At 41.2% G+C, this 21,666-nt stretch overlaps 1 protein-coding gene across 4 annotated transcripts; it reads left to right on the plus strand.

Annotated features, from left to right (window-relative positions):
* The first annotated feature begins 1,503 nt into the window (after window positions 1-1,503).
* On the plus strand, window positions 1,504-21,364 carry opn4xa (opsin 4xa). Of its 4 annotated transcripts, XM_058055035.1 has the most exons (11): window positions 1,504-1,575; window positions 5,009-5,113; window positions 11,816-11,951; window positions 15,595-15,728; window positions 15,800-16,003; window positions 16,077-16,248; window positions 16,337-16,498; window positions 18,393-18,500; window positions 18,597-18,777; window positions 19,817-19,941; window positions 20,027-21,364. In XM_058055035.1, the coding sequence occupies exons 3-11, from the start codon at window positions 11,818-11,820 to the stop codon at window positions 20,142-20,144; spliced, it is 1,338 nt and encodes a 445-aa protein (XP_057911018.1). In that variant the 5' UTR covers window positions 1,504-1,575; window positions 5,009-5,113; window positions 11,816-11,817; the 3' UTR covers window positions 20,145-21,364. The 4 variants fall into 4 exon arrangements, with proteins under 4 accessions (XP_057911018.1, XP_057911036.1, XP_057911009.1 ...); XM_058055053.1 differs by lacking the exon at window positions 1,504-1,575 and having other exon boundaries at window positions 4,899-5,113; window positions 20,008-21,364; XM_058055026.1 differs by lacking the exon at window positions 1,504-1,575 and having other exon boundaries at window positions 4,899-5,113.
* The last annotated feature ends 302 nt before the right edge of the window (window positions 21,365-21,666 follow it).

Here is a 21,666-nt window from a genome sequence, read left to right on the forward strand (position 1 = left end):
TCAGTTAAGCAGTACAAAAATACACAATATAAAAAAATAGACAATATAAACAACCCAAGTATTAAAGTTTTTTTTGTATATGTTATTTTATTCTGTGGTTGAAATAAGTCATTAAAAGCCCAAAACAAATATGAAATCCATGTTATTGATGAGACCACAGCTGTATGGCCTGCATCCTGGGATTTCTTCATTCTGTCTGTTTTTCTGGTGCTTTTAGCCTGATATAAGTGTTTTTTTTAAAGGCGCTTGAGGCTCATAAAGCTCATAAAGCTATGTGTTGTGTACACATGATCATCCCATCCATTCCCACTGGATCAGCTCGTCATCACGGCTGTGTCGCTTGAGCCAGGATGCAACTGAAGCCCAGCCAGGAAATACACATCACCGTCAAGGCAAGGAAAGCGACTCATACGCTGTTTGTATGCTATTGATTTTAGTCACTGGTTTTAAAATCATGCGTGTGTGCATGTGTACTGATGTGTGTGGAAAAGGCTTACTCCTAACTCGTTTTCTTTATCACTGCATATATTGGGTCTTCTTCTTGGAACTATGGATCGGTATTCTCGGAAATGTTCTTAATCGATGATTGCCTATCAACATTTAAATGGTGAATTTGTGTGAAATTTATATTCCTTCATGTAATTCCTTTACTGCCTCGATTAAGGGCTGCACGGCGGATGAGTGGTTAGTGCACAGACCTCACAGCTAGGAGACCAGGGTTCAATTCCACCCTCGGCTATCTCTGTGTGGAGTTTGCATGTTCTCGTGGTGCATGTGTGGGTTTTTTCCGGGTACTCCAGTTTCCTCCCACATTCCAAAAACATGCTAGGTTAATTGGCGACTCCAAATTGTCCATAGGTATGAATGTGAGTGTGAATGGTTGTTTGCCTATATGTGCCCTGTGATTGGCTGGCCACCAGTCCAGGGTGTACCCCACCTCTCGCCCAAAGACAGCTGGGATAGGCTCCAGCACCCCCGCCACCCTCTTGAGGATAGGCGGTAGAAAATGAATGAATTATTTCATAGGCGGTCTAGCGGTTAGCGCGCAGACCTCACAGCTAGGAGACCAGGGTTCAATTCCACCCTCGGCTATCTCTGTGTGGAGTTTGCATGTTCTCGCGGTGCATGTGTGGGTTTTCTCCGGGTACTCCGGTTTCCTCCCACATTCCAAAAACATGCTAGGTTAATTGGCCACTCCAAATTGTCCATAGGTATGAATGTGAGTGTGAATGGTTGTTTGTCTATATGTGCCCTGTGATTGGCTCGCTCCAAGACAGCTGGGATAGGCTCCAGCACCTGCGGCCCTCTTGAGGATAAGCGGTAGAAAATTAATGAATGAATGCCTTGATTAAATTATCAAAAGTGCTTCAGTCAACCAGAAAGTGTAGCAGCTCTGAGTGAACGACTTCCTGTTGAAATGCACAATAAATGCATTTATTATTTTATTTATTTATAGAAATGCAATTTTTCATGTCTGCTAACATGAACATGACATGCCATTTCAGCCATTCTACACAGATGCAGACCTTCTCCAGCCGGGGGAACCTGACTCCATCCACGTTCCAGCAGTCTGCTGTAAGTACTGTGTACTCTAAATGCTACTGCAATGACCTGAATATAACCAACTACATTTGTAACAATTACAACATGCCATGTACATTTTCCACCCTCCTGACATCTTTGTGGCAAAAATGTACACGCACACACAAATAATACTAAACAGTCATCATTATTAGAGCCCTTTAGACATGAAATAATATCAATGAAGTCACCTTTTCGTACATATTACCCAATATAAAGCTATTTAAGATGTAAATAAAACTTCAGAGTTGAGTTTTAGCTTGTCGTGGGTTATTCATTATTGTGCCTGTTATGTAATAATAATAATACTAATACTAATAATAATAATACCTTAAAGGGGAACTGCACTTTTTTTTAAAATTTTGCCCATCATTCACAATCCTTATGTGAAAGATCAATACTTTAATATAATATTTCTTTCCCTTTTCTGTGCATTATAACATGAGAAAACAAGTTGATGATATATAACATTAACAGAACGACTTTCCTAGGCGTATCGATTTAGTCCAGGAGCTTATGCTACCGCCGTCAACAATAAGAGCGTAGATACAGCTATGGCACTTACAATGTCTGCTCTCATTGGGATGGCTGTGTCTTCCAGCACAGGACGTTTGCTCAAATAAAAAACACTGATCTTGCTGAGTCTTGAAATGAAGAGCACGGGATCCACTTTTCCGTCTGTGAATGACGCTAAAAGGGGGGTTAGCGACACATCCTGTTCGTCCGCTAGATAAAAATAGTTTTTTATGTTAGCTTATAATAATAATATCACTGTAGATTGGTTAATATATGTATATGGAACAATGTTGGCCTTTTTTAGTTTTTTAGTGAGGGCTTTCATTCATTCTCTACCGCCTATCCTCACGAGGGTGCTGGACCCTATCCCAGCTGTCTTCGGGCGAGAGGCGGGGTACAAATGAATAAAATAATAATAAAATAAAATAAAAATAATAACAAATAATTAAAATGGGGTAAAAATAATTAAAAAAAACCCATGCATGCACGGGGAGAACATGCAAATTCCACGCTAACTCTGCATGCTAACCACTCGACCGCCGTGCAGCTCCGACATGATTCAACTTTGCTTAAATATGCTACAGTATATTCATTCATTCATTCATTTTCTACCACTTTTTCCTCACAATGTTCGCGGGGGTGCTGGAGCCTATCCCAGCTGTCTTCGGGCGAGAGAAGCGGGGTACACCCTGGACTGGTGGCCAGCCAATCACAGGACACATATAGACAAACAACCATTCACACTCACATTCATACCTATGGACAATTTGGAGTCGCTAATTAACCTAGCATGTTTTTGGAATGTGGGAGGAAACCGGAGTACCCGGAGAAAACCCACACGTGCACAGGGAGAACATGCAAACTCCACACAGAGATGGCCGATGGTGGAATCGAACTCGGGTCTCTAGGTGTGAGGCCAGCGTGTTAACCACTTTAGCCGGCTTTAGCGTTAAAATAGGCATTTTTCATGACGTCCGTTGTTAGCTAGCTGATATGAACTAGTACGTGTTCATGTTTCACATAAAGATTGTGATAGAATGAATGTAAACTCTGATATGGCGAGGGAAGACCTTCTCTTAGTATTCCACTGGTTGTTTACAACTATGGACCGAGCAAATTGCAGCGTCTGGTGGTTGATTCTGAGCTGCTATAATCCATTATCGCACCATTGATTCGCGTGCCACACAACATGACCTCATGGACAGGAATGCTTATCTCCGTCAAGAAAAGTTGTCATTATTATGATCAAAAACGCTCCCTATTCCAACACACACACACAAAGCGGGTACAATGTCCGCTATTAATAAGAGAGACATTTAGGCCAAAAGGTGCTGCTGCTCAGCTGTGCGTGACGTGACGCATTAGCATGGGGGTGTGCTTTCATCTGAGTCCTTTTCTCAGGATTCTTCTTCCACCAGGATGAGCATGTGAACAAGTCTGATACAGAGGAGACCCCGCCTTCTCTCCAAAGATTCCTCCCGGCTATTTTCAAAGCATAACGCATAGTTGTCGTTTTTGTGTTTTTCCACAGTACATTACATTACATTACAGCAGGGGTTTCAAACACGCGGCCCGGACACTAGTTGAGGCCCCCGCCTTGATATGAAAGTTTAATGTTAGTGCGGCCCGCGCAAGTTTGATATGGATGCTGTATGGTATCATGTACCCAGAAAAAATTATTACGTTTGATTAATGTTCATGTTAAAGGTTAAATAACTGTTAATAGTTATCCTCCCTATCTGTGTGGAAGTGGTAAGTTTTTGGCTATTTAAGTTTAAAGGAAATAACTTGAAGGCTACCATTTAGGTCGCTAGCTCTCTAGTTTGCAAGTTAGCATGTGTCTCAAGACCCTGCAGTTGCGCAATATGTTGTAAATAAAAAGAGTATACATGTGACTATAGTCGTGTTTTGTCATGTCTATAGGGCTCTAATAATGCTTTGTTAATTTTAATCTGAAAAAAATAATTTGTCTACCCACCAACTATATGTGGTTTCTTAAGTTTTTATTATTTGCCGTTTATTGTTATTATTATATTTATTTATTTATTACTGATTGATTGATTTTCTTTATTCTTGATTTATTTATTTTTCATCTTATTTTGTGTAGAAAAATAAAAAGTAAGATATTTGAGAACAGTGGAATGTTTTATCAGAGCTTTTCTTGTAGAAAATCATAACAAAAGCACAGTTTATTCATTTTTCTGTTTTTAATAAATGCGTTTTGTTTTTTTGGGGGGGAAAACCTGATGCGGCCCAGTCTCACCCAGACCCTAGCTCCAGTGGCCCCCAGGTAAATTGAGTTTGAGACCCCTGCATTACAGTATCCTGTCATCTTTCTGACTTGATTGTTTGAAGCCTTCAACGTGAAATGCAATGCAACACACGGCATAGACGACTTCACCCGCTTTAATAGTTGGAATCAACAGCGTATCTAACCGCTACGCCTTAGTGGCCTCAAGATGCCCGTTAGTCAACATTCAGTTCCGCGCATAAATCTGACATTTTTACAAGAGGGTTCATTCACCAGCCAGCGTTATGTTTTCAGAGCTGTTTACTTCCTAAATCTACCACTAGCTATTATGTGTAATTATTTGAAACATTAAAGAAAACACCATGTGACAGCCACTCGCTGCAAACAAAACTTCTCCAGAACGTACATGAATGCGTTCTTTAGCCTACATACCAATCAAGCTCACTAACTATATTTCACTTATGACTTATCACATATCATAAAAGCTCTTCCGGCTTGGCTTTTTTAAGTGTGCTGTCTTGCACGCACTCGCACCACAACAGTGGTTTGATCAATGCACGGTGCCAAATGTGAGCTGCGTGTGATTGGTTGCCAGCAGGGGCATGGTCAATGTGTTGCTTGCTGCTTATTTCTGTCAGTGTTATTCTCCTATTCTCTCAGAGAGCAGCTGTCCACTGATGCCTCGCTGGATGACCCAATCTCCCACATGCGGGATTAGTGAGGCGCACACCGAATAGACAGGAGCTTCGCTCTCTCAGATAAAAGGTATATTTCTATTTTTTTTATGACAGCAATGACTTTATTATGAAGTTTTCTGTTGATTTACAAATGAGCTATGCAAGCCAAACCGTGACTAAACAAAAAACTGCTGTTTTATACTGAAACTGCTTCTGATTCTTGCTTCATTCTTGCTCATTCTTGTTCTCATAGTAGCGACCCCCCCTATGTGCTTACATAGGTTTACTCCTCCCGCAGTCCAAAAATATGCATGTTGTGTAAAATGGACACTCTGTACATGTGAATGTGATTGACAGGTGACCAGTCCAGTGTTTGTGGAATTTACCCTCACTAGAAAAGTATATATTACATATAATATAGTGATGTGTGATACCACTGATTTTGTTTTTCATCCGATACAGAGTAGAATTCAGGCTGATATTGGCGATACCAATACCAATACTTTGTGCAAATTCACCTAAAAAGTTCTATATTACATATCATAGCATAAAGGATACAACACATTTAATTATTCATTCATTTTCTACCGCTTATCCTCACGGGGGTCGCTGGGGTGTTGGAGCCTATCCCAGCTATCTTCGGGCGAGAGTCGGGGTACACGCTGGACTGGTCGCCAGCCAATCACAGGGCACATATAGACAATTTGGACAATTTTTGGATAATTTGGAGTCGCCAATTAACCTAGCATGTTTGGGAATGCGGAGGAAACCGGAGTACCCGGAGAAAACCCACGCATGCACGGGGAGAACATGCAAACTACACACAGAGATGGCTGAGGATGGAATTGAACTCAAGAGCTGTGAGGCTTGCGCTGCCTTGCAGCCCCATGTTTAATCAATATAATTAAAGTAATAATATAAGTAATCAAATCAATCCTTGCTAGGGTCTCAGTTATGCTGGAGCCTATCCCAGCTGTCTTTGTGCGGAATGCGGGTCCATTGAAATAAACCATGAGTTATTAAGAACTACAATAAAAAAGAAAACTTTATTCATACTTCCCACACGGCTCTGTTTAAGGTCGGTCATGGTTTCCACAGCAAAACGTGACCTCAAATGACTGAAGTGTTGATATTTTCATTTGAGAATGGATTTCAGAGCATGAAGAGCTGGTAACGAAAGTTGATAGTTTTGTACATAGCCATGTTTATATCCCCCCCAAAAATGTGAATTTCAATGTTGATTATTATTATATAACAAGTCAATCATCTCATCACTTACAGTAATTGACAAGATCATTAACTCATTCAATACCAGACATTTTTGACATAATCTCCATCGCACAACATGGCGACATGCCTTTTCACTTCCTGTTTGTTGCAGAATGGAAAGATGCAGGCCGAGTTCTTATAAAATGCACTTCTGCCACCTTGTGGCTGTTTTTTTGGTAGTTAAGAAATACCTTCAATTAAATAAAATAAAAATGGTATAACCCTAAAGCAGGGGTCTCAAACTCAATTTACCTTGGGTCACTGGAGCTAGGGTCTGGGTGAGACTGAGCCGCATCAGGTTTTCCAAAAAAAAACAAAAAAAAAAACGCATTTATTAAAAACAAATTTTTTTTTTAAACTTCACTTTGGTTCCAATTTTCTACAAGGAAAGCTCTGATAAAACATTCCACTGTTCTCAAATATCTTACTTTTTATTTTTCTACACAAAATAAGATGAAAAACAAATCAAGAATAAAGAAAATCAATCAATCAGTAATAAATAAATAAATAATAATAATAATAATAAAACAGCAAATAATAAAAACTTAAGAAACCACATATAGTTGGTGGGTAGACAAATTATTTTTTTCAGATTAAAATTAACAAAGCATTATTAGAGCCCTGTAGACATGACAAAACACGACTATAGTCACATTTCTACTTTTGTTATTTACAACATATTGCGCAACTGCAGGGTCTTGAGACACATGCTAACTCGCAAACTAGAGAGCTAGCGACCTAAACGGTAGCCTTCAAGTTATTTCCTTTAAACTTAAATAGCCAAAAACTTACCACTTCCACACGGATAGGGAGGATAACTATTAACAGTTATTTAACCTTTAACATGAACATTAATCAAACGTAATAATTTTTTCTGGGTAAATGATACCATACAGCATCCATATCAAACTTGCGCGGGCCGCACGGACATTAAACTTTCATATCAAGGCGGGGGCCTCAAACTAGTGTCCTGCGGGCCACATTTGGCCCGCGGGCCGTGTGTTTGAGACCCCTGCCCTAAAGCTTACATTAGATGGTGGTCTAATAAATTAGCACTGTATTTTAAAATGAACTTTGCACTCCAATGACACTGTATGACCCAAAGGGCAGCCAAGGATGCTTGAGTCAGCTGCCACAGTGATCACAACCCACTCAGACGTGTGCTTGCTTGACAAGGCCGGTCTATACAAACCGAGCCTTGATGCCTAATAAGCGTAAGTACAAGGTGACCGGGGTACGTCTGACGCACAAACCTTCAGTGAGCATAGCGGGTGGGCTGTCTTTATTGACTGGGATGCTGTGCAAGCACGTGCACGTCAAACATTGTGCACAAATATGATGAAGTTGACGCCATCAAAAAATACGAACCAATGGATAAAAAAAATATGTATAATAGCAAGCGTGTTGAAAGCGGTGATAATCGTGTGTGACCCAACGTGCGTGTGCTAAAAATCCTTTTATAATCAGCAGCGGTCCTGTGATTTCTGCAAACAGACCAGTCAGCGCCTTTTTCATTATCAGAAAGTACAGAGTTAATCGCCTTTTTGGTAAATGTGTCTGAGGCAACACAGCGTTGGATAATAGTCGCAGATTAAAAGACTCACACTCTACACACATCCGGCTGATCATAAACTGCCATTCATTTCTTTATTTTATTTTTTTTTACTCCACACAGCAGGAGTTCATCTGGACTGTGAACATTTGTATTACTGCTTTCCAAATCCATTTAACAAAGTTCAGTCATTTGACATGCTTATAGATATCCGTTTGTGGTGTCATTTAGAATAAATAACTTTTGGGGGGGGGCTGCACGGCGGTCTAGTGGTTAGCGCGCAGACCTCACAGCTAGGAGATTGGGTCTCCTAGCTTTCTCCGGGTACTTCCAAAAACATGCTAGGTTAATTGGAGACTCCAAATTGTCCATAGGTATGAATGTGAGTGTGAATGGTTGTTTGTCTATATGTGCCCTGTGATTGGCTGGCCACCAGTCCAGGGTGTACCCCGCCTCTCGCCCGAAGACAGCTGGGATAGGCTCCAGCACCCCCACCACCCTCTTGAGCATAAGCCAGGGGTGGGCAAACTTTTTGATTCGTGGGTCGTGTTGAGTTAACAAAATTGTCCAGGGGGGGCCAGAATATATATTTCACACACACTATTTTATGCTTATAATTCTAACAGTCCACATTTGAATTTTATTTTAAGTGTCATACTATCAGTTATATGTTCTCAATTCCCTTTTTTTCAGGAGCACTTTAAACATCAAACATCAACAATTTGCCAAATAGAATTTTACATTACTACAAAAAAATTACTGAATAAGACAACCGACATGCAAGTCATGTTGCCCGCTTGTACAGTGAAGAAAATAAGTATTTGAACACCCTGCTATTTTGCTATTTTTCCCACTTAGAAATCATGGAGGGGTCTGAAATTTTCATCGTAGGTGCATGTCCACTGTGAGAGAGATAAACTAAAAAGAAAAATCCAGAAATCACAATGCATGATTTTTTAACAATTTATTTGTGTGATACAGCTGCAAATAAGTATTTGAACACCTGAGAAAATGAATGTTAATATTTGGTACAGTAGCCTTTGTTTGCTATTACAGAGGTCAAACGTTTCCTGTAGTTTTTCACCAGGTTTGCACACACTGCAGGAGGGATCTTGGCCCACTCCTCCACACAGATCTTCTCTAGATCAGTCAGGTTTCTGGGCTGTCGCTGAGAAACACGGAGTTTGAGCTCCCGCCAAAGATTTTCGATTGGGTTCAGGTCTGGAGACTGGCTGGGCCATGCTAGAACCTTGATATGCTTCTTACGGAGCCACTCCTTGGTTTTCCTGGCTGTGTGCTTCGGGTCGTTGTCGTGTTGGAAGACCCAGCCACGACCCATCTTCAATGCTCTGACAGAGGGAAGGAGGTTGTTCCCCAAAATCTCACAATACACGGCCCCAGTCATCCTCTCTTTAATGCAGTGCACTCGTCCTGTCCCATGTGCAGAAAAACACCCCCAAAGCATGATGCTACCACCCCCATGCTTCACAGTAGGGATGGTGTTCTTCGGATTGTACTCTTCATTCTTCTTCCTCCAAACACGCTTATTGGAATTATGACCAAAAAGTTCTATTTTGGTCTCATCTGACCATAAAACTTTCTCCCATGACTCCTCTGTATCATCCAAATGGTCATATGCAAACTTAAGACGGGCCTTGACATGTGCTGGTTTAAGCAGGGGAACCTTTCGTGCCATGCATGATTTCACATCATGACGTCTTAGTGTATTACCTACAGTAACCTTGGAAACGGTGGTCCCAGCTCTTTTCAGGTCATTGACCAAGTCCTGTCGTGTAGTTCTGGGCTGATTCCTCACCTTTCTTAGAATCATTGAGACCCCACGAGGTGATATCTTGCATGGGGCTCCACTCCGATTGAGATTGACCGTCATGTTTAGCTTCTTCCATTTTCTAATGATAGCTCCAACAGTGGACCTTTTTTCACCAAGCTGCTTGGTAATTGCTCCGTAGCCCTTTCCAGCCTTGTGGAGGTGTACAATTTTGTCTCTGGTGTCTTTGGACAGCTCTTTGGTCTTCGCCATGTTACAAGTTAAAGTCTTACTGATTGTATGGGGTGGACAGGTGTCTTTATGCAGCTAACGACCTCAAACAGGTGCATCTGATTCAGGATGATACATGGAGTGCAGGTGGACTTCTAATGGGCAGACTAACAGGTCTTTCAGGGTCAGAATTCTAGATGATACACAGGTGTTCAAATACTTATTTGCAGCTGTATCACACAAATAAATTGTTAAAAAATCATGCATTGTGATTTCTGGATTTTTCTTTTTAGTTTATCTCTCTCACAGTGGACATGCACCTACGATGAAAATTTCAGACCCCTCCATGATTAAGTGGGAGAAATAGCAAAATAGCAGGGTGTTCAAATACTTATTTTCTTCACTGTATGTTAAAAGAAAAATACTGGCGGGCCGGATTCAAACGCTTGGCGGGCCGCATGTGGCCCCCGGGCCGCAGTTTGCCCATCCCTGGCATAAGCGGTAGAAAATGAATGAATTAATTCATAGGGGGCGGCACGGCCGTCTAGCGGTTAGCGCGCAGACCTCACAGCTAGGAGACCCAAGTTCAATTCCACCCTCGGCCATCTCTGTGTGGAGTTTGCATGTTCTCCCCGTACATGCGTGGGTTTTCTCCGGGTACTCCGGTTTTTCCTCCCACATTCCAAAAACATGCTAGGTTAATTGGCGACTCCAAATTGTCCATAGGTATGAATGTGAGTGTGAATGGTTGTTTGTCTATACGTGCCCTGTGATTGGCTGGCCACCAGTCCAGGGTGTACCCCGCCTCTCGCCCGAAGACAGCTGGGATAGGCTCCAGCACCCCTGCAACCCTCGTGAGGATAAGCGGTAGAAAGTGAATGAATGAAAGAACTTTTTTTTTTTTTTAAGTAGTGAAGTCCTATAATACAGCTACACAGAAAGCTTTCTAGATCTTCCAAAATCTGCACCTCTTCCAGCTTGGATTTCCGAATAGGTCTGTTTTAATTTATTCCACCCTCGGCTGCCTCTGGACACAAACACTCCACTTGCCCAGCTTCTACCAGGGCACACCCATATAAGGAAGTATAGCTCACTGTGATGTCACAGCGACCCAATGTTAGAAAAAACTTTATGAAACTGAGCATTTCAGGGCTCACTTCCAAACTTTGCCATTGTTTAACATGATCATTTATAGGTTAGAAAAGTGGAAAAAGGTCCCCTTTAACAAATTCTAATTTATTGACGAGTCTAAGTCCAGAGTCTAAACAACCGCAGCACTTCCTGTGCGAGCTCCCTGCCCATCGACACAGCAGTCCGGGTATAGTTAGGGGGAACTACTGCTGTAGCTCTGGAGCCAAGTGTCCAACGTCCAGCACTACTATTTCTGAGCCGATTAGAATGACATTCATTCATTCATTTTCTACCGCTTTTTCCTCATGAGGTTCGCGGGGGATGCTGTCGCCTATCCCAGTTGTCTTTGGGCGAGAGGCGGGGTACACCCTGGACTGGTCGCCGGCCAATCACAGGGCACATATAGACAAACAACCATTCACACTCACGGTTAGAATGACATGTCACATATAAAAGCTGAAATCTGATTGGATGTAAAAATATCAGCCCCCGGCTATGCTCATAACACATACGGTGATGAAACACAAAATGAGCGTTTCAAACAAAAATGTAGGGAAACCCAAACTGTAATTAACACAAGTGCAAAAAGAAGTTAAGCCCAGTTGCTAATCATGTGTAAAAACAACGACAAATGCATAATTTAACGGCAGGAATAAAATTATTGTGACTTGTTATTAGTAAAGTAGCCATCTTTTGGACAAAACCCACAGAGATCCATCAGTTTTCTATATCACTGCTCCTGTTTCTGGTCACATGCTCCAGTTTACCATGTGACCTATAAGAACACAGACGTTTTTCAGGCATTGCTGGTGACGTACTAAATGTGTGTTTTGCTACAGAAATGGACCGACAAAACGGATTCTATCGGCAGGTAGATGTCCAGGACCACGTTCACTACATCGTGGCCTTTTTTGTCCTGGTGATCGGAACAGTGGGAGTTACTGGCAATGCCTTGGTCATGTATGCATTCTTCTGGTAAGTCGGAATCTTTTCTTTACTTTGCTTGTCTTCATTAAAAAACACTCACTAAAACAATGACGCTGAGTCCATGACCCCAAAACCTGACCTGAACCCAAAACAACGCATGACTCATTATTGTTGCACTGTTGCACCATACCAATAGAAAACATCCTTCAGTAGACATTCTCAAACTGAAAAAGCCTACTGTGTGCTTAAGACTAATATTAAAATATATATCAATATTCTCAATACCAGATGGACAAAAGCAGTGTTCTTTGGGATGAGCACATGGTTCGAACCAACGTCACAAACTAGAGACAGAATGATGGTTTTCACCCCGCGCCTGCAGGCACTCAATACCAGGAAACAGCCTAGTGATTTGCTAACGGTACTGAACAAATCAATGCATGTATTGTAAAGTACTTTTACAACTTCATAAAACTTCAATCGCACTTTTTTTTGTATGTATTGAATGGCTACAACAGAACACCAGGAGGACACATAATGTACTCCAAAGTGTGATATATTTCTTCCACTGTACTAGGTTGAAAACTACACATACTGTAGCCACTCACTGGGTACTACTTTAGCTACAAGAGCACCGTCTAATGCAGGGTTGGGCAAATATTTGGATTCAGAAATTGTAACAAAATTGTCCGGGGGGGCCACAACATATATTTAACACACACACACTATTTTATGCTTAGAATTTTCCTTGAATTGTTTGTCTAATTTTATCTGTAAAAGTGTTGTATGTTCTCATGTCCCTTTTTTCAGCAGCATTTTAAACATCAGACCACATCAAACTTTGTCATTTAATTTTATACTTTTGTACTAATTAAGACATCTGACTTGCAAGTCATGTTGCCAGTTTGTATATTAACCCTCCTCTTGTGTTAGGGTCGGCACCGACCTGTTTTACATTTTAATGCATAAAAAGAATCACATAACATTTGTTTATTGCATCAAGGCTTTTTGACTTTGAGGAAACTCTATTTCAACAAAATAAAACCAAAACATTTTTTTTAATAAAGTTTAAAATGGTCTGGTTGAAATTATGACCACTGTAATGTTAGGGTCGGTTTCGACCCGGTTATAATTATATGACTATAAAGCAATATTTGAGCCAAAACTGAAATCATAAGTGTACAATTAGCAACCAGCTCCTCTTCTCATCATGTAAGTTTCAGGGGATTCTCATTTTGTTGCTGAAAACAATAACTTTTTCTACCTTTTCTTGACATGAATATATATGGGTCAAAATTGACCCCAACACCATAGATGTTTCTTTAGTGATTAATACTAAAATGAGAAAATAAATAAAACTAATTGATTTAAGAGATATGTTCTATATTCCTCAGTAATAGCCAGGTAACAAAAGAACCTTCAATTTATTAATTTGATTCTTTTGGGGTTTATTTGACCATTTTTGGAAATTGAAATGGAGGGGTATAGTGACAAAAAAAGGCCTACATGCCCACACCAAAAGTATTAAAACCAATATTTCCATGGATGAGGAAGCCTAAGAAGGTAACCAAGACATGAGAAGTAAATTTGTTGGTAACTTATTGTTTTTAGTGTATTTTATAGCTGATTTAATACATGGTCAAAACCGACCCGTTAACATAAGACATGATACCAGAAAGCTAACACAAGAGGAAGGTTAAAAAGTTGAAATACTTAGAAAGCAACTGGCGGGCCGGATTCAAACGCTTGGTGGGCCGCAGTTTGCCCACGCCTGATGTAATGTAAGCTAATGAAATATATTGCCGTAAGGTTCAAAAATTACATCTTTAGTCTTTTTGTATTGTAACCTGCTTAAAACATAATAATAACAAAGCTTTCTTTGCATAAACGGCGAGGTTAGTGAATGAATGTGCATGTTATTTACAGTATATATAATTATACACAAAATGTATTGCACTGTACATGAGGCGGCAAAGTCAAATCAGTTAGGCTTTGACCACAGGAAGAGATTAGTGTGAAACATCTAAAGATGGAACGGTCCACAGTCCATGGATGTGCAGCTGAGACTGACATGTTTTGTGCATTAAAGCAGCAGCGTCCAGTGAGGCTGGCTTCCCCAACCGCCGCATCACACGTACAGAGGACACGAGAAGCACTCTGACAGCTTAGACACTTAGTCTGGCAAAGAGGAAAAATGAAATATCCGGTTATGCCCTGAGAAATGTAATGTATGGCTATAATATACAATGTGTGTGTGTGTGTGTGTGTGTACAAGGAGCTCGATGACATACTCCCACATTAAGTGGAAGCTAATGCTGGGAGTCACTAAACGAACCTATTGACTGACAGCACTACTTTGATTTGGAAATCCTAAGGGATCCGGGTCATGGTGTTCCCCTGCAAATCAATGGGACTTCAAAGGTCATTTATAATTTGTTTTTAAACCATAGTGATTTTCACGCAAAAACAATTGAGTTGTAAAGGCCAAAATGCTTTACAGTGCAACAAAAGGAGGGATGGAAGACACCAGTATGTTTGAGAACTCGCATATAACTTCATTTAGAAAACACAGGAGCAACAGAACCAATATTGTAATAGCGGTAAGGAGCAAACTGCTCAGCCAGCTTTAATATCTCAGATGAGTTCATCGTTCATTGGGTCCAGCTCAGGGAGGCCAAGACAAACAACCATTCACACTCACATTCATACCTATGGACAATTTGGAGTCGCTAATTAACCTAGCATGTTTTTGGAATGTGGGAGGAAACCGGAGTACCCGGAGAAAACCCACGCATGCACGGGGAGAACATGCAAACTCCACACAGAGATGGCCGAGGGTGGAATTAGACTCGGGTCTCCTAGCTGTGAGGCCTGCGTCCTAACCACTCACCGACGTGCAGCTATAAAGATTCATTCATTCATTCATTCATTTTCTACCGCTTTTTCCTCACGAGGGTCGCGGGGGTGCTGGAGCCTATCCCAGCTGTCTTCGGGCGAGAGGCGGGGTACACCCCGGACTGGTGGCCAGCCAATCACAGGGCACATATAGACAAACAACCATTCACACTCACATTCATAACTATGGACAATTTGGAGTCGCTAATTAACCTAGCATGTTTTTGGAATGTGGGAGGAAACCGGAGAACCCGGAGAAAACCCACGCAAACTCCACACAGAGATCGGCAAAGGTGGAATTGAACTTGGGTCTCCTAGCTGTGAGGCCTGCATGCTAACCACTTCTGCGCCGTGCAGCCACTCTGCCCAGCTCCCGTATGTGGAGAACCGAGGAAGCATGCAGGCCCAGATGGTGTATGCCCTCCATTGCTGAAGGACAACTGGACAAAAAAACTGAAGTGGCCTGCCAACACAGATGCTGTGTCCAATAGGACAAGGACAGAGTCAACTGGAAGTCCTTTAACAGAGTCAAGTGGTGTCCTTTAACATTTGCAAAAAGATGCTGCAGATGTTCTACCAGTTTGTAGTATAGCGAGTACCCTCAGATGTAGTTGGGGATGAGGCATGCCTGGACAATCTGATGGAGATGGAGGTCGACAGCGTGTAGCTTCTGTCCTGTCCATCGTTGCCAATCCACAAGCTCAATTGCACAGCAACGTTCCTGGGAAACTCAACAATTTTTGAACCTCTATGAAAAATGAAATCCTTATAAAAGTATGTTTTCTTTTCATGTTAGTAACAAGAAGCTACGAACACCTCCCAACTTCTTCATCATGAACCTGGCCATCAGTGACTTCCTCATGGCCACCACACAATCACCCATCTTCTTTGTCAACTCCCTTTACAAGGGTTGGATTTTTGGGGAAACAGGTATACAGTATACATGACCTGTCCATTTACAATATATGCTTTATTATTGCAGTGGTGCTTTTCCCCCACAGGCTGTAAGATCTACGCCTTCTGCGGAGCCTTATTTGGCATCACGTCCATGATCAACCTCCTGGCTATCTCCGTGGATCGCTACATCGTCATCACCAAGCCTCTTCAGGCCTTACAGTGGACCTCCAAGCGACGCACTTGCTTCATCATCTCCCTGGTCTGGCTGTATTCCCTTGCCTGGAGTCTTGCACCTCTTCTGGGGTGGAGTAAGGAGCTAATGTTCTCACACGGGAAAATACTTCCGATACTTTGCTATATTGTCATATTTTATCTTTTGAGGTTCTTACATCCCAGAAGGACTGATGACTTCATGCACGTGGGATTATGTGACGTCAACGCCTGCCAATAAAAGCTACACGCTGATGCTATGCTGCTTTGTCTTCTTCATCCCTCTGGGCATCATATCCTATTGTTATCTGTGTATGTTCCTGGCTACCCGCCATGCAAGCAGGTAAATTCACTCAACCTAGCTAAATAGTCATTAAAGCGAGCACAACGTTGCTAATTCTGTGCTTCATTCCTCCGTTGTGTCGTGGCAGGGAAGTGGAGAAGTTGGGCTCTCAGGTGAGGAAGACGACTTTGATCCAGCAGCAGACCATCAGGACTGAGTGGAAGTTGGCCAAGATTGCCTTTGTGGTGATCATAGTGTTTGTCCTCTCCTGGTCGCCCTATGCATGCGTCACCCTCATTGCCTGGGCCGGGTAAATATCATGCAGTCTCTTTATGTTCTGATAACGTCTCACTTTCAACCAAATATAATAATAATAATAATAATACATTTTATTTGTATAGCGCTTTTCAAGATACTCAAAGACACTTTACAAAAGAATGAAGTTGAATAAAGCAAGTAAACAGAATAAAAGACACACCAAAATACAACATTCATTGGTTAATACACAGTTAAAACATGAGTAAAAGCGGGGCAGGGCACACAAAAGTATGCAACAAAAGTTGAAATACTTAGAAAGCAACTGGCGGGCTGGGTTTAAACGCTTGGTGGGCCGCATGTGGACCCCGGGCCGTAGTTTGCCCACCCCTGATGTAGGGGAAGTCTGCATCCACAGGTTCCATCCATCCGTCATTTGCAATAATTTTGCATTGTTTTCTGCATGTAAAATTCTAAATATTGCCATAGCATTCGAAATATTCTCTATTCTCAATCATTTTTTTTTATTTTTCGTGATGACGGGCCTCCCCGATTGCTCTGTCAAAAGTGAGGGAGATAATAGATTTTTTTTAACGTTCGGTTCTCAAACAGAATGATTAAAGTGGACTAGCGGGTAATAATTCTACTCGTTCTGGCTATGGTTTTTAACGTTTCAGTTAAGGCTTGGAGAAGCTTGTCGTGGTTCGTGCAGTCATGGAATATGATTAGTCAAGTAGGAGTGAAATACATTTTTAAAGCCATATACAAGGCTTCAGCGTAACCGGCTCGACACTGGGACTAGTGGAGGGAATGGGGTGGCGGGGGGGTCAACACCCCCCTAAATAAATGGCTTGTCCGCCTCAAATGAAACCTCTGCTGTGTTTTCAAACCTGACACCACAGCACCGCATCTTGGTTTGTTGCATACTAATATACGACATATAATATACGTATTCCCCCTTCACCTTTCTGACTGACATCCCACCATATATGCATGCCTACAACCGGCTCTGTGAGGACAGGCGGAATAGTAAACGGATGGATGGATGGCTGGGCTTATTTCCTGTCAGGGTTGGCCAGCGACTCAATCACATGAGTGCTTTTGGCTTAGTTTTTACACCTGATGCAACCCTGGCCGGGGGATTGAAACCATGCCCCCTGCCATGAAAGGCAGAAGTGTGTACCATTACCACACCAGGGATGAATATATTGTCTCCAGTGTATGTATACACCAGGGTGCATCAAATTTGAATGGGACATTTTAAATTCATAATATCAATTTGGCTGGCATTCCATTTTTTTTCTAATGGAACATAAAATGTCTTGAGGAAATCCATTGAGATTTAGGGGTGCCACCTCACACACAAACTGTTGTAAAATTTCGGAAAATGTGCAATTTCTAATGTGCAATTGCCAAAAAAGTTGACCTGGAAATGTGGAGTACAATGAACTTCTATACAGCATCATTTTCTATAGGGTTATCAAAGGGGGCCCAAATAATAAAGGGACAAGTGTATATCAGATTATGTAGGACTACAGTACCACTCTCAATAAATATGAGGCATCAGCAATACTATAGCAATACTATATTACTGTTGTTGATGTTATGCTTGCTCAGCTATTAGCTAACTTATTAGCAAACTGTAGCTAGCTAATGTTAGCTACAGGAGAAGCAATGAGCACTAAATACCTATAAATATGACTACAAATCATTCAAATTACAAAGACAAAACTGCAAATTTGCTAGTAATAGGAGTATAAATTACCAACAAAAACATATGTACGTATGGATGTATATGTATGGTGGCACCCCTAAATAATCATGTATTGGAAAAATATTTTGTATGTGTTGTTTCTACATATATTGGAACACTTTTAGTACAAGTTCAATACTTGTGTTTTTTGATGCACCCTAATGTACAGTTCATAATTCATATATCCGTCTTTCAGGTACGCCAGGGTCCTGAACCCGTACTCCAAAGCCGTCCCCGCAGTCATCGCCAAAGCCTCTGCCATCTACAACCCTTTCATCTACGCCATCATCCACTCTAAATACAGGTGAAAGCACTACATTCAGCTCATAATACTTAGTAGTAATGTGAGCTTGGAACAGATACAGAACCTTTTGTTTGAGTAATCACTGTGCTTCAACAGGGATACTCTGGCTGAAAAAGTCCCCTGTCTACACTTCCTCGCCCAGGCTCGTCGCCCGAGGGACAGCATGTCCGTGTCACAAAGCCAGTCCTCCTTCAGGCACTCCATGTTGAGCAGGCAATCGTCTGTTTCCAAAAACAAGTTTGTCCAGGTTTCCTCCTCCTTATCCACAATGGACACTGTAAGTATAGCCGCAAATACTCCAATCAATGCCTCTGTTCCACATTGGTGTTAACAGCTGTGGCTGTAGGCAACCTGCTGATGTGGTTTTAGGCCAGTACTGTAATACTGTAATTAGTAGCAAACAGCACTATTATGGAAATAATTTGCCTTAAACTTCATTTTCATTTGACAAAATGTCAAGGGCCAATGAAACAAAGAAGCCACACTTAACAGCACGGAAATGGTGTCACATGATTGCAATTTTTATTCAAATTAATCACAGTTTTCAAATGAATTAATGATGATTAATCACCATGTGAAATATGGCCATTTTACTGTATTTTATGAACAGAAATTGGTCACCCCAAATTGGTATGAATGTGAGTGTGTTTGTCTATATGTGCCCTGTGATTGGCTGGCGACCAGTCCAGGGTGTACCCTGCCTCACGTCCGAAGACAGCTGGGATAGGCTCCAGCACCCCCTGCGACCCTCGTGAGGAAAAGCGGTAGAAAATGAATGAATGAATTAATGAAAATATACATGACAGGACATGAAATATATGTATTAAATGCTCCAAATGAACAGAAATTTGAAATCAAACTAACAGAAAAAGCATTGAAGTGTCCTTCAATGCACCATGCCATCATCTAATGTCAATGAGGAAGTGTCGTTCTGAGGCTGAACGGACTATAGAGATGCGTTTGTGAGATGGAGATGCATTCATGGTGTTGAAGTCGCACTGCAGTTGATGTGTTCAGGTCAGAATAAAGTTATAAAGGAGCTTCAGACTATGAGTGAGACTGTGGGGATGCTACACTGTGTCTCTATATCCGCCATGATAGCAGAGGTGTGGCTTGCCAGGATGTAATTAATGAACTAAATCAATTTGTGTTTGTAGAAAATGTGACCACAATATTGTGTTGTGTACATAAGTTTTAGTATTATTCATTTTTTAGTTTAGTATTATATATATATATATAGTTTAGTATTTAGTACACGTCCACATGAAAAGTAAAACATTTTGTTGTGAATGTGCAAAAAAAACAAAACCTTGCAGCAGGTTTGGAGTGATGTGGAGCTGGATCCAATGGACCAGAGCCGCTGTCTGGAGTCCAGCTGTTCCCTCGGAGCCCTGAAGGAGAAGGACCAGAGCCAAGATAAAAGACCACATTGTCAAAACAGGTAAAACAGATGCTCAAAATTCTGAATGACAATCATGAAGTACAATGATAATTATTGCAAATGTAGATTTTCACTGAAATTCTAGCCACCCTTCCGAGAACTCTAAGCACACGATCAAAATTTGTGACCCGAGTGAGTCAACATGGTCATGCTCCAGGGTTGGGGGGAGGAAGAAGAGGAGAAACCAAGATGGTGGAACGTAGACATGTACCTGGAAGATCAAGAGGAGGCTGGCTAAAACATGAAGCAAAGAAGGCAGCAGAAAGAAAACCAGACGTTGATGTCAGGGTCCTCGTGCAGCCAGACTCTCTTGGGACACGACTAAATTTGTTTGTCCTCTTGGACCCAATGACAGACTAGACTGTGGCGTTTGAGTGGAAAAACAAGGACAAAGAAAATGGAGTGGAACATGTCGAATACCATGTTTTCTCACGGAGTGGGCTCTGCTCTGTATACCCTGTTCCTCATTAAGCACCTTGAGAGTCATACCATTGAATAAATAAACGCCGCACCCTAAATCAATGCTTTATTTGTCCCCTGAGCATATTGTGCAGATAAAGTTACACACGATGAAAGACTGGAAAGTACCCAAAGACCCCCCAAAAGGGCATCGGGCAGGAGCATGACTCAGCACAGTTTTTGGGGAATACACAGATTTTAAAGTATGATCTGTTTTAATTTAGTTGCAGAAATAATACTAATATCAAAATGGTCCCCACCCCCTTACATTTTTCTTAATGCGAGCGAACCTCAGTGGCAAACGCTTGCACACCTCTAATATATGTTTAACCTTCCTCTTGTGTTAGCTTTCTGGTATCATCTCTTATGTTAACGGGTCGGTTTTGACCCATGTATTAAATCAGCTATAAAATACACTAAAAACAATAAGTTACCATCAAATTTACTTCTCATGTCTTGGTTACCTTCTTAGGCTTCCTCATCCATGGAAATGTTGGTTTTAATACTTTTGGTGTGGGCATGTAGGCCTTTTTTTGTCACTATACCCCTCCATTTCAATTTCCAAAAATGGTCAAATGAACCTCAAAAGAATCCTATTAATAAATTGAAGGTTCTTTTGTTACCTGGCTATTACTGAGGGCTATAGAACATATCTCTTAAATCAATTAGTTTGATTTATTTTCTCATTTTAGTATTAATCAGTAAAGAAACATCTATGGTTTTCGGGTCAATTTTGACCCATATATATTAATATCAAGAAAAGGTAGAAAACGTTATTGTTTTCAGCAACAGAACTTTAGTATAAACTGAAATCAAAAAGCAGAACAGGTCCAGATCTTGGTTCACGGTACTTCTTGACATTTTTTTTTCCATGATCCAAATTGTAAATGTGAAATCAGCCAATCAAATGAGTGAATTCCCCTCACGTGTCTGGACCTTGTTTTTCTGCTGGTATACTGGAAAAGCGGTCAAAATGAGAATCCCCTGAAGCTTACATGATGAGAAGAGGAGCTGGTTGTCATTGTGTTGGCTAATTGTACACTTATGATATCAGTTGTGGCTCAAAATATTGCTTTATAGTCATATTATTATTATAACTGGGTCGAAACCGACCCTAACAATACAGTGGTCATAATTTCTACCGGACCATTTTAAAATTTAGTAAAAAAATTTTTGGGGGGTTTTATTTTGTTGAAATAGAGTTTCCTGACAAAGTCAAAAAGCCTTGATGCAATAAACAAATGTTATGTGATTCTTTTTATGCCA

This window comes from Doryrhamphus excisus, chromosome 2 (assembly GCF_030265055.1).
Source record: "Doryrhamphus excisus isolate RoL2022-K1 chromosome 2, RoL_Dexc_1.0, whole genome shotgun sequence".
Classification (NCBI taxonomy): Eukaryota; Metazoa; Chordata; class Actinopteri; order Syngnathiformes; family Syngnathidae; genus Doryrhamphus; species Doryrhamphus excisus.